Source organism: Aythya marila (assembly GCF_965140915.1).
Source record: "Aythya marila genome assembly, chromosome: 21".
Lineage (NCBI taxonomy): Eukaryota > Metazoa > Chordata > Aves > Anseriformes > Anatidae > Aythya > Aythya marila.
This window is the reverse complement of record NC_139062.1, coordinates 3,015,459-3,028,215: the sequence shown is the minus strand read 5'-3', so window position 1 is coordinate 3,028,215 and position 12,757 is coordinate 3,015,459. Positions and strand designations below refer to the sequence as shown.

Here is a 12,757-nt window from a genome sequence, read left to right as displayed (position 1 = left end):
CTCCCAGCTCCCAGGGTGGCCAGCGAGCAGGGACGGGCAGGAGGACGCCGTTTGGAGCAGGAGCGCAGCTTCCACCTGCCCCTGGCTCCGAGCAGCTCCACCAAAACCGAGCCCTGGTTTACCTCCAGAGATGGGGAAGCTGCTGGGAACAACCCAGGACCATCAAAAACCCTCGAGGGTTTTTGCCAGGAGGCATCTCAGGAGGCACGGGAGGAGGGATTTGGCACGCGGGGGTCCTCCTGCAGCACGCAGACAGCGGGCGCTGGCTCTCCGCGTACTTCCCCGGGTAAGAGGGGTGGGAACACCCAGCCTTTGATCTTCCACCCAGCGGCTCCCAAACACAGGAGGGCTCCAGGAGATAAAGGAAAAGACAACAAACACGCTGCACAACGGGACGCATCCGGCAGATCCAGCGGGGAAATTTCATTTCCCTGGAACAAGCTGCACGTGCTCGCTGGAATAACCCGTGGCAGATGCTCTCCACGCCCAGCACACGCCGCCCTGCGCAGGCTGGGTGGTACAGGCTGCCCAAAACCTGCAGTAGAGCATCCTGATAAAGCTGTTCCCTACCAGCACGCCCAACTTCTGGGCAAGGCAGCTTCCCCACAGCTTTATCTCAGCCTGCCCAGGCAGACGGGGCCCTTTCCAGGTGTCCACGGCTGGATATCAGCCAGCTGCTCGCTCGCACGGTCAACAGGCATCGGGAACCAGTGAGCAGCTGGAAAAATTGGGTCCGAAAACCAGTCCCTGTCCATCGCTCATGTGGGATCTGGAAGGTAGAATCGGTGCCAGGCGAGCACGGCAGCTTAGCAAGACGCGGGAGGGAGCGGGTGGCGCGGCGCATCGCCGCCAGCACCACGGACACCCAAACCTCTCCAAGGTGCTCCTGCTGTCCCCTGGCTTTTTGGCTGGCCACACGAGGTGGCCAGGGGATTTGGCCACGGTTCCCACCAGCGTTACAGAAGGACAAAAGCCTCTTTTTGCCAGAAGCAGCAGGGCTCGTGCCCCGGCCTCCTGAGCTCCTGGGCTGCCAAACCTCAAGGGCTTGGTCCGAGGGGTGAGCCAGGGCTGGGAGCAGAGCTGGCCAAGCGATGCAGAGACCTGCTTTCCATAGGAAGTGCCTCCAGGGCATCCTCCAAAACCCTTCCTCCAGCCATCCTACTTCCACCACGCAGAACGGGGCTTGCTCAAGAGCTAAATATGCACCTCCGTCCCTACGGGATGCTGACAAACCCTGGCAATAAGGCTGCAGGAGCCCCGATAATATCATGGGATTGGCCCAGCCCTCTGAGAATAACTGCTCTGCCTGTGATCACGTCGCAGGAATTCGCTTCCTCCTGCCCACCACAGCCCTGGTACCCCCCAGGAGCCAGGAACCTGCTGCTCCGGAGCGGGCACATTGCCTCAAAGGGAAAAATCGCCACCCCTTTTTTTTTTTTATATATATATAAAGATTGGGAGTTTCATCCCCAGCTTCCTGCAGAGAACAGCGCAGTGCTGCGCCTGGTGCCATCAGAAAATAACCCAGAGTTCTCCCCATAAAGAGATTAAAACCTTTTTATATTCATAACGAGCTGCAGGGCGAGGGAACGGGGACGCTGCGGGGAGCGTGCGCGCACGGGACACCACACTTGGGCTCTCCAGGCACGAGCTGCCAAGCCAGGGGCATTGGGATGGCAGAACCCCACTTTCCCCAGCACCGAGCATCCCATTGCATCCCAATCCCACTCAGGCATCGCTGCTTTCCCCTCGCTGGCAAACCCTCTGCAACCCCAGCACCGCCGCAGCCTCCTGGAGAGGCTTCACCCGGCCCAGGCTCCCTACACAAGTCCCCACAAGAAGCCAGGCAGGGATGCCAGCTGCTCTCCGGCAGCCTCCCACCCTAACCACCAGCCCCAGCCCTCGCACCAGCCTTCCCCACGCCCTACCAGGGCTGCTTGCTCCGGAGCCCTCCCCTTCCACACCCTCCGACAAGCTCCGGCGGTGTCCGAAGCCTCCCCGGCGCGGTGCCAGCGCTGCGGGGAAGCCGCCGGCACCTTTGCACGCAGGCGCCTGCGTCTCGGGGGCGCATAGCTGGCATTCCAGGCTGCCAGAGCTCTCTGCCACACGCCATCCACCTGACCGGGGCCGTGCATGCCACGGCAGGTTGCAAAGGGGAGCGCAAAGATCCTCGTCGGGGAGCAGCGCAGGGCAGGAGGCTGCTGCGCCTCCCCCGCGCGTTTAAGGGGCCCGGCGGCTCCTGCTGTGGCACTGACAAGTGGAAAGGTTTCCCCCTTCTGCCAAAAAATAATCCTAGCAGTGCAGAGGGAAGAAAAGAGGTTCACCCAGCCTCTCCTCTTGCCCCCAGGTGGGGGCCTGCCAGCGATTAACACCCCACTTTGGGCACCAGGAGCTGGGATGCGCGCTCACAGGGGACTCGGCACGGAGCAGGGCAGGGAAACGTGCGCCGAGGATGGAGCACAACCCATGAGGATGGAGGATGGAGCACTACCCGCTGCCCCCGCCCAGGGAAACTCACCCAGATAGCCCTGGCTGTGTAGATAAGAGAGTTTTTTCCGGAGGTGAGGCAAGCTGTGCCACTCAGCCTCCCGCAGCTTTCTCCTCCCCTGCTGCCTTTCCCCTGCTCCCAGGCCAGCAGGAGGCCCCGTCCCCAGCAGGGTTTCTCCTCTTTCCTGCAGGAGATACAGGGCAGAGGGCAAACCTGCAGGGGGAGGTTCACCTGGCACCTCGGGTTTTGGCTGCCCAGGCGCTGGTGGCTGCTGTCTTGGCCAAAAAGGAGCGCTGCAACCCGCCGGTTGCTTGAGGTCGAGCCCACGTTTTGGGGTAAATTCCGGGGAGAAAGCAGGTGCCCGTGGGGATGGCACAGTGCAGGAGGGAAAGCTGCAGGGAGGAGAGAACGGGAACCACCATGGATGGCCTTCCCCATCACCCCCTGTGCCTACAAAGCCCCTCTCCACCTCCTCACCTCCCCCGGGTGCTTTAGGGGAAGGGTCTCGCTGCCCCCTCCGCTCCACCAGCGGCTCCCAAAAAGAAAGAGGGGGAAAAAAAAGAGAAAAAAAGCAGTTATTAGGCATGTTTCTGCAGCACGGCGACCTGCCCAGCCTTGTGCTGGGGGAGCCACGTGCCCGCCCTGCGCAAAGCCAGCGCCCCAGCACGCAGCAGGCTCACAGGGCACACCAGGGCATCCCAGTGGCACGGGGAGCTCTGCAGCTCCGGGACGGGAGCCTGGCTCAGCACCCAGCTCCCAGCTCAGCACCCAGCTCCCCTGCCCGGGGGACAGCCCAAAAGCAGGCTGCGAGGGGTGCCCAGCTCACCTCGGGGTGCAGCAGGAGCACCCTGCGGGGTCACCGTGGTTGGCAGCCCCCTGGGTGCTGCCGTTAGCAGATTCTGAAATGAAGAGTGCCCAAAACGAGCTGGCTTGCCCCCAGGAACACCTCCCCCCTGGCCTGGACATCACTCTTCAGGACTTCTTCAAGCCAGAAAGGGCTTGATTTAGACAACAACCCAATGAGTGCTGGAGGCACCCCTCCTGATTTCGCCTAATCCCTTTCCAAGCCCTCCACTGGGACCTTTCCTCCCTGTTCCCTCCTGCCCAAGGCCACCGAGCAGAGACCTCTCAGCGAGGCAGCAGAGCCGGTGGCTAAAATCATCCCCAGAGCGAGCTGAGATTTCCCTCCCCCTTCCCAAGCTTCTGGGGCCGCAGGAATTTGGCACCCGGGCCGGGGACTTACCCAAAGGCCACAGGAACACGCCCCGCTGACCAACGCAACCTATGGAGAAGAGGTGTCAGCCCCGGCGGGGCCACCCCAGCGTCCCCAAGTGTCCCCGTGCCTCGTGTGCCGGCAGCCTCACTGCCCAGGAATGCAGCAGGGGGCTGGTGGGAAGCACCCGGGGCAGAGAGCTGCTCCTGTTCAACCACCCCACAATGGAGCTGGCTGCTCCCGGAGCGCAGCAGGGGCAGAAAAAAGCCCCAGGACCCAGCCCCAGCCTCGCTCCGTGCCCCTCTCCGGGCCAGGACTGGTTTTTACTGGAAGGGAACGGGGCCCTTCCAGTAAAGCAGGGGAGATGCTCACCCCGATGGGGCCGCCGAGCTCCCCCACGGCCCTGCCAGGCGCTGATCCTGCTTTATCTCTTAGATAAACAGCATCAGTCGGAACAATTTGCTCAGGGATTTCAGCGCTGCCTCCACCGGGCAGCCCGGGAAGCCGGCTGCGTGCGGGAGCCGGGCTCATCAAGCAGAGCCAGACCCTGTTTTCCCTAAGGCTGGCTCCCCAGGACGGAGCCACAGCCCCTGGCCAAGCCCAGAGCGCACAAATTGGTCCCCAAATTCTCCTGCAACCATTTGCTCGGGTTGAGAACTCATCCAGCCTGAGCCTGCGGCACCGGTACCTCCTTTAGGATCTCCGTGTCTCTCCCAGACGCCTCCCACCACCGCTGCGTGGAAAACAAAGTTCCTTTGGGGATCCTGGAGACCTCGTGCGCCCCAAAGCGACCCCAACCTGCACCATGCCAGGCACCAGCATCGTGGCACCAGCTGCACCTTCCCCTTCTAGGACAGCCACCGAGGGACCCCTCGCTTTGTGGGGAGCCAGAAGAGGGTGGGCAGCACCCGGCCACTGCCACCGGCACCGCGGTGACCCCAAACCCTCCCCGTGCAGCACATTGCGCCCCGACGGGGCTTACCCACGCCGTACCTGGCTGAGCTATGAGAGGAATGCCAGCCCTGGCCGCCTGCCCGGCAGCACGGGAGCGGATTAGGGTTTATTGAGCAGGAAGGTGCAGGGGAAGGGCCCCGGGACGGAGCCGTCCCACCCTCTCCCTACACCACCCCACCGCTGCTTCCTTCCCCCAACAACTCCTCCTTCCCTTCACGGAGGCACTTGAAGGCCTGAGCTGACTCGAGGATCCCAGAGCATTGTTTTTTTTCCCCAGAAACCCAGCGAGATACGGTGCTTTTTGGCCGGGGAGAGCCGTGCCAGAGCCAAGACACTCAGAGCTTGGCAGCCGGGCGGGAGCTGGCGAGGAGCGGCGCCCTGCTCGATCCCACATCACCCCCCAGCCCCTCTCCTGCTGCCTGGGGGTTTCATGGGGACCCCTGCCAGCCCACAGCCCCCTTTTTCTTTCCACCAGCACAACCATAACCACCAGTATGGATCCATCCCAGTGCGTTATGCTCCCTGGTGGTGCCACTCACACCTCCCGTAGGCGCTCGCCGCGGAGAAGTGGAGCAGGAATTAAAGGGAGCAGGATTTAAGGGGAGCAGGATTTAAGGGGAGCTCCAGCACCTCGCTTTTGTAGGAAGGGATGATGTGCAGCTGTAGGATTTACGCTGGAATCGGCACAAACTGGCTCCAGCCCTGCTCTTTTTGTGAAGGAGGCGGCGGAGCCCGATCCCACCGCGTCTTTTCTTCGCCTGCCCCCGCAGCCGGCTGGGCTGCCAGCATTTCGCAGGGCTGGGAAAGGAGCAGCCCAGGGCTTGCAGGCCAGGAAAACGCTTGGCAGCCCACCCCCGGCACCACACACACACCACCAGCACGCTCTGGGGTCGGGGACGGGCTGCAGGAGGGAACCCGGAGCACATCCACGCTCCCAAACCCCCCTGGATCCAACCCAAATCCCCCTGGGTCCAACCCAAATCCTCCCCAGGTCCACCCCAAAGAGGCAGGAGCCTCAAACAGGGAACCTGGGGCCACGAGTGGGGCACAAAACTGCAGGGATCCAGAGCTCCTCAGCCTCTGTTCCCTTCGTTTTAACCGGGTATCCCCCCAAAATTGAAGCTGCAAAGGCACAGCCTGTCCTGGAGCTCTCTGCGGCTGATCAGCATCCCTGCAAGACGGAGAGAACAGCCAGAAATATTTCCTGAGTGGCTCTGGGACACGGGAAGAGCCAAAGGAGGATAAATCAGAAGAGAATAAGGACGAGCGGTCCAAAGCCTCGCGTCTTCTCCTTCATTTTGCAGCCAGGCTGAAATCAGCCAAATCAGGAGTCAATTACTGAATGCACAGGGGTCCGATTCCCTTTGCCAATCAAAGAAAATGACCCCAAGGAGCTGGGAGTGAGGGACAGAAGCAGTTTTCCCCCAGAAAACGGGGAAGGAGCCGCTCGAGCCCCTCGCAGGGCGCAGCCCCCCGCTCCCCAAAGGGACGGGAGCCCCCTCCCCAGCATCCTCCTCCTATATCAAAGGGCTCCCCACAGCTCCTGGAAGTCACCCCAAAGGAATGCGGGACCCGTGGGGAGTGCTGGAGAAGACAAACAGAGCCAAAGGCACAGCACGGGGGGAGGATTAGCGAGCAGCAAGCCCGGGCGGGCGCAGGGGTGCACGGCGGGCGGCTCCGACACGCACACAGCCCCCGGCCCAGGGGCAGAGCCCCGGCACGGCTCCGTGGGGACCTTTTGGGAACCAAGGAAGCCCCCACGGAGCCTTTCCAGGGGTGTCCTGGCTGCTCCCAGTGCCCACGCATGGTGGTGATGGTTAAACTGGGGCTCGAAGCGGGTGGGGAGCGACAGGAGCAGGGCGCACGTGGAAGGAGGCAGCAAAAATTTGGGCAGGTTTTGGGCAGGTTTATCCTCCTGTTAACCCCACAGTCATCCCTGAGCGGGTGACACCGAGCCAGGTGGTGCAGGGGATGCTGCTGCCAGCCCCCAGCCTGCTGGAGATGCTCAGAGGGAAGGGGAAGCCAGCCTCGATGGGAACAGCCCCTGGGAAGCATCCCACCACCAGCACCCGCAGCTCCTTAGGAACGGGGATTTCTTTAATCCTACAGCCCCCAGAGACACCAAAGGCTCCCTGGGGCAGCCTGAGATCCCCTAACGCCCATATTACCAACCCCAAAGCAGCACAGGGCAGAAAGAGAGGGTGCTGTGGGGATAAAGAGTGGGAGAGGGGCGTGTTGCAGCCTGGTCCCATATGGGAATTGAGCGTATCTGCCTCTCCACTCGTCCTTCCCACCCCACATCCCTGAGGAAGGGAGGGATTCAAGCCCACCAGAGGTGCTGGAGCCTGCAGGTGGGAGCTGCTGGCACAGCTCGGAGCAGGATTGGGGTTCCTTACGGGATGCAAAAAGGAAAAGCAGCACCGTGGGCACCCCGGGGCCGAAGGAGCCTTCCCGGAGCAGCAGCCTCCCACACCAGATTAAAATTCCATAGGAATTTGCTAAACAAGCCAACTCCCTGCGCTACTGCCCGGCACCCGAGGATGTTTTCGCATTACCACCACGCGAGGGAAGCAGGGGGGGTGGGCAGCAGACCCCTGTGCCTGGCCCCAAAATCAGGGCTCCCCCCTGCCCCAGCTGCTCCAAGGGTTGGGGGGCAGGAAGGGGCCCCCAGGATTTCACTGTGCAGGGTTTCCCTCTCCGGGTTTAGCGCATTTTTTTTATTTTATTTTTTTTTTTTTACAGCTGCTGGCTGGTTTTCTCGCCCTCCCGAGCCGGAGGTGTCGGTGCTGTTCTCATTATCTTCGATTCAAAACAGAGCCAAGAAGAGGAGAAAAAACAAAAAGGAAAAAAAAAAAAAGAATAGAAAAAAAGAAAAAACACTTCTTTAAGCAAAAACCCACACACCAACACTTCCAGCCCCCTCCCTGCCTGTTCGGAGGCACAAAGAAGCGCCAGGGAGGGATTCAAAAGAAATAGTTGCGGGGTGAAGGGCTGCAGAGAGACCCGGCCATGGGAAGTGACCGCAGCCCGCATCACCTAACACGAGCCCGTGCCAGCGATTTCCTTGCTGAGAGGAGCCCGCTGTGCATTTCTTACGGCCCCTGGAAGGAGCCTGAAAAGGGAATTTTGCACGGGCTGGCTCGCAGGAACAAAACGTCTCCGTCCTGCAGAGGCAGGGACCTCCGAGGAAAGGCAGGAGGGGATAAAAGTGAAGAGGAAGGTGATGAAACGGGGTGAGCAGCAGCACACGGAGGTGCTTTTAAAGCTGTCCTGCTCCCAAGTCCCCCGAAAAAGTTTGGGCAGAGGGATTTGGCAGCGACCATCGGGCTCGCCCCTATAGAGGAGGGAGCTGGGAGAGAGCAGGGAGCCACACGGGAGAGCCGAGGCTGGATGCACTTCTTCCACGGGAGTAATTAATAGGGTTGCCAGAGAGATGAAGAGTCAGGAGGGTTCTGGACTGGCTATAATAAGGATTTTAATGAGAGCTAAGTGACATTTTTAAACATACGGAGCATCTGCAGCACGGCGCATCTTGAACAGGAGCCAGAGCAGAGAGCTTCTGGCTGGGCATCTATCGGGGGGGGAAAGCATTGCTGGCATCCTCGTGGCAGCACCTGCAGGCACCCCGGTGGCTGTGTCTGGTGGCCAGGAGCCCCAAAAAGCTCAGGAAGGGCCAGGCACACCAAGGGATGCCTCTCCCAGCACCGGACAGACCCCTGCGGGGAGGCAGAGCATCACCCCTGGGCTGCCCCACCACGAGGGATGCATCCATCCCGACCAAAAGGCTGGAAAAAACCCCACTTGGTGCGTGTTTTCCCACTTCATCTGAGAAAAGGAGGTGAAAAAGGAGCTCCTTACAGGTGTGCTGCCCTGGGATGGGGGCTCCGAGCCACCGGCAGCGGCACAGCACCCCGTGCCCGAGGCTGTCGGGTTCCCCTGTGCTCACTCACAGCTTTTCCCAGGAGGTTCAAAGTCCAGCCCCATCCCCAAAGCCAGCACAACAATCTCGGCCGGGGCTGCTGCAGCCGGGTTCATGCAAATCACGCCTGGAAGGAGCCCTGGCTTCTCATTAACCAGGGCTCCGCCGCGGCTTTCGGCTGAACTTCCTTCCACCCAGCCAGCTCACGCTGGAGTCAGCGCCTGCCCCTCCCACACCGCACACAAAAATCTCAATTTTTCCTCCAAGTGGAGCCGCGATCAAAGGGAAACACGAGCCAGGCAGACCCGGGGAGCATCTCCCGGGCTGCAGAAGCGGGTGCTCGATGGCACTGTCCGGGGACGGAGCAATGTCGCCAGCACGGAGCCGCGCTTTGGAGCCTCAAGCACCCGAAGCACAGCGACTCCAACCCCCTTTTTGCGACCCTGAGGCTTAAAAGGCACCCAACCAGCAAGGCTGTGCGTCCTCGGGGAAATCTTCTCCCAGGAAACCCCATCCGGATGTCCCAAAGAGCAAGGGGAAACCTGCACGAGGGGAGCCCGCGTGCGCCTTCCCACAGAGGCAGGAGCGAGCATCCCCCTGCGAGCATCGTCCCAGCCCTGGGGGGGCTCCTGCAGTCCCTGGGGGGCTCCCACAGCCCCCTCGCTGCTGCAGCCGGTTTGCAGGCTTAGCCCAAGCCCTACATTTTGGCTGCAGCCAGCCAGAGCTCCTTTAACACAATTAAACATCACCAAACCGATCGCTGCTCCAACCCCAACCTGAGCGGTTTCGCAGCCTCGCCCTGGTTTGAGCTCCCCCTTTTTAGGGCAGGAAAGGTTTTGGGTGTCCGGGATTTTTCCAAGCCGCAGCGACAGGAGACGAAGATTCTCCAAACATCCGTGTTTTTCTTTCTTTTTTTTTTCCATTCAGCTGCCACCATTCTTCCAATTCCTTCTGCAGAAGCGCTCCGAGGTTTGTTTTTAACCTCGGAGCGCGGCGTCCTGGGCAGCTCCGCTTTGAACCTTCCTGTGGGGAGCTGATGGGAAACAAGTCCTGGAGCTAAATTCTCAGACTCAGAGCTCAGAAAGGATTCCCAGGGCGGCGGGAGCAGGTTCTCATGGCCGGTTTTTCACGGCCTCCCAGGGCCCAGCTCCTCAGCCACGCCGGGCAAGTCGAGAGGAGCTCGCGCACACCACGGGAGAGGCGTGAGGTTTGGGTACGGCTAATTTTTTGAGGGTCCTGGGGTGCAGCCAGCACGCAGGACGCACACACGACACCCAGGCTTCCAAGACGTGGATAAAAAGGAAAAACAAGCCCAGGGGATGCGACAAGAAAGGCGGCTTTATCAAGGCACGGGAAGAGCTGCCAAAGCAGCCTGAAACAGCACAAAACTGCTGCGCCTCCCCTGCACAGCGCTTGGGGATGAGATGCTGGCAGCTCGGGGCTGCCTGGTGTTTGGTTTTTCTCCTCCTCAGAGGTCCAGGCAGCTCTCACCAGCCTGGGGAAGGCAGGTCCACCACTCACGGCCAGCTCTCCCCAGGCTGTTTTCCAGCCCTTGCATGTCCCCAAGCCCTGGGCACCTCTCCGCGTGCCCGCAGCGTCCTCAGGATGAGGGTTTTAATTAAAGGGAGCAAAGGGATTGGAAAAAAAGGAGAGACACGGAAAGAATCGCCTGCTACCTGACATCAAGAGAGGGCGTCAGCATAGCAGGGAGGAGAAACAAACCCACGGAGCTGTCATTTAAGCACAGGGGGGAAAGAGAAAGCTCAAACAGGCCCAGCTCTGGCACCTCCAGCTCCCTTGCACAAGAGGTCACAGAGCAAACCTTTGCAGCAGGACACGTCGCTTCCAGCCCGGAGCACGCAAGCTCCGTGCACCTCTCCTGGCACCAGCACGCCTGTAGGGCCACGGGGCACAGCCCCATATCCCTGTCACCCTCTGCAGGGAGAGCTGGGGGATGTGTACCCACCATGGGGACAGGGCTCAGTGCTCCTTGTCCCTGCCCAGGTGGCCGGCACGGCCAGATGCTGCACAGCGGGGTTTTAATCAGCTTTTAATCACTGAAGAAACCAGTTTTGAATTTCCCCCGTGGAATAGGGGAGCAGGCACAGGTCCTGGATAAATTCTGAGTGAAACCCACAGCACAGGAGGACACTCAGAGCCCTCACTGCAGGTCTCCGGGGACAGCCACGAGCAGGAACCACCCGGCTCGGCACGCGCCAAGGAACACAAAGCTGGGCGAAGGCAGAATCCCTCCGAGTGTTTGCTCAGGTTTACCAAAAAAAATAAATAAAACAAAACACCAAACAAACCAAAACACACCGCACTCCTCCTCCTCCTCCCACCCCCTCCTATAGGGCCGATGCTTTGGGATCGCCACACAGAACGTGCGCGCATCTGCTCGGAAACCTCCAACATCTCTCCCTCTTGCAAAAGCCACTGGAGCCGGGTGCTGCTGTGCTGAGCTGGCACTTTCCCAGCCCCGGAGGCTTCGAGCTGGGTCGTTCCCCTCCTCCGGCAGCCTCCCCAGCTGGAGAACGGGGTTACGGCCTCTGCTCTGCACATCCAGCGGGGAGGAGGGAGCCGCGCCGCGTGTTTGTTTGTTGCCTGTGCAGGATTCCTGCATTCCTGCCCTTGTTTACTCATCTGCTCCCGGGACGTGCTCAGACCCCACAGAGGGCTTTTGGGGCACCGCATTCCCCCCTCCTCCCCGAGCCCGGAGCTCTTGCTGGAACAGGACGAGCAGAGGGAGGAAGGGAGAAGCCAGCAAGTGAGGGATTGCAGAAGTATGTTTTCGTGGTGGTTGGGCAACCAGCTCAACCCTCTGCGGATCTGCTCTCCGTGGGGGCATTATTCCGTGCCTGGAGGTGCAGGACCCTATTACAGAGGGCAGGCGGGCTGCCCCCCACTCGCCATTTCCCAGCAGCTGTGTTGTTGCACACCCACGGTGCCAGGATCTCAGCCACCTCCTCGGCACGGGAGCTGTCCCACGGAGGGACAAAAGCACCGAGAGCCAACCCCGTGCGCGTTTAATCCACGAGCTCAGCACGCCGTGACCTCCTCGTGCAAAATTTTGGGTACGAGCGCAAAGGCAGCAGGGAGGTGATGCACACAAGGGACACCGAGGCTCGCCACAACACCACCAAAGCTCTGCTCATCCCCCCTCGATTCCTAAATTGCTCGGCTTGGTCGCGACCTGGTTCCACCCCGGAGAAGCAAGCTTTGCCCCCAAGGGGAACTCAGCCGGCTTCTCGTGTCCCTGCACGAGTCCACAAGGCAAGCATGGGGAACTGGGAGTCGCTGTGATGAAGGACAGGCCTTCACCACTGGGTTAATGAGTTCACTTTTCAGCAATAAACCTAAAAAAAAAAGAGAGGGAGCTCAGGTGTGAGCCTGAACTCCCCAGGGGTGCCAGGACAGGGCTTTGCAGCGCGACCTCTCCAACCCCATCAGATGCTTTGCAGAGAAGGCTGAGAACCTGCATAAACCCAAACCCCAAAAAATAACACGAACCAACATCACCTGGCTGCAATCCCCACCTCTAACAAGCTCAGCTCCAGGCACCATCCCTTTGCTGACCAAATCCACTGAGCAGCCAGACCCTGCCCCACGTGCGGCCAGGACGAGCGCGCCCGCCCCGCGGCCAGCAGCACCGCGTGCCCAAAACTGGGTTCCAAGCCCCGAGCGCGCCCCGCTCACCTTCCACGCAGTGCTCCACGTCCTCCAGGTTGCGCAGGGTTATCCGCATCAGGCTGGAGTTGAGCATCAGCTCGTTGCGGTGCGCCGGCCACATGTACTGCGGGGCCGGGTTGACGAAGAAAATCCGCGTGTCCCCCGTGGAGACCTGGTTGTCGCAGATCAGGGGGTCCCCGAAGCCGCCGATGACCACCTTGTTGCCGCCGTCCAAGAGGATCTCGTGGGTGACGATGTCTTTGCCCTTCAGGTAGCGCCACACTCGCACCTGGGACAAGAGGGACACGGATCAGGGGAGAGCTCTGCGCACCCACAACCCGAGGTGTCTGGCACCATCCAGCCCCGTTTGCTTCCAACCGTGCTGTCGCACGGTGTTCGGGAGCAGCTCAGGCTGGCAGAGCCTTCCTGCAGAGCTGATTTCACGAGGCAGCCCTCTACCAGCACAAAATGTAGGGCCAAGGCTACAGCGAGCACTGCTTCTTGCCAGAATCGC

The 12,757-nt window shown here is 60.8% G+C and overlaps 1 protein-coding gene across 3 annotated transcripts in view; it reads right to left on the bottom strand.

The window, feature by feature from the left end:
- The window catches only part of AGRN (agrin), a gene marked incomplete at its 5' end in the record, with an annotated part of 73,244 nt that overhangs the window by 54,344 nt on the left and 6,143 nt on the right, over nt 1-12,757 (bottom strand). For all 3 annotated transcript variants that reach the window (XM_082776865.1, XM_082776866.1, XM_082776867.1), the window contains one exon: nt 12,271-12,532. In XM_082776865.1, the coding sequence (XP_082632991.1) occupies nt 12,271-12,532 (262 nt within the window). The remainder of the gene's footprint in view (nt 1-12,270; nt 12,533-12,757) is intronic.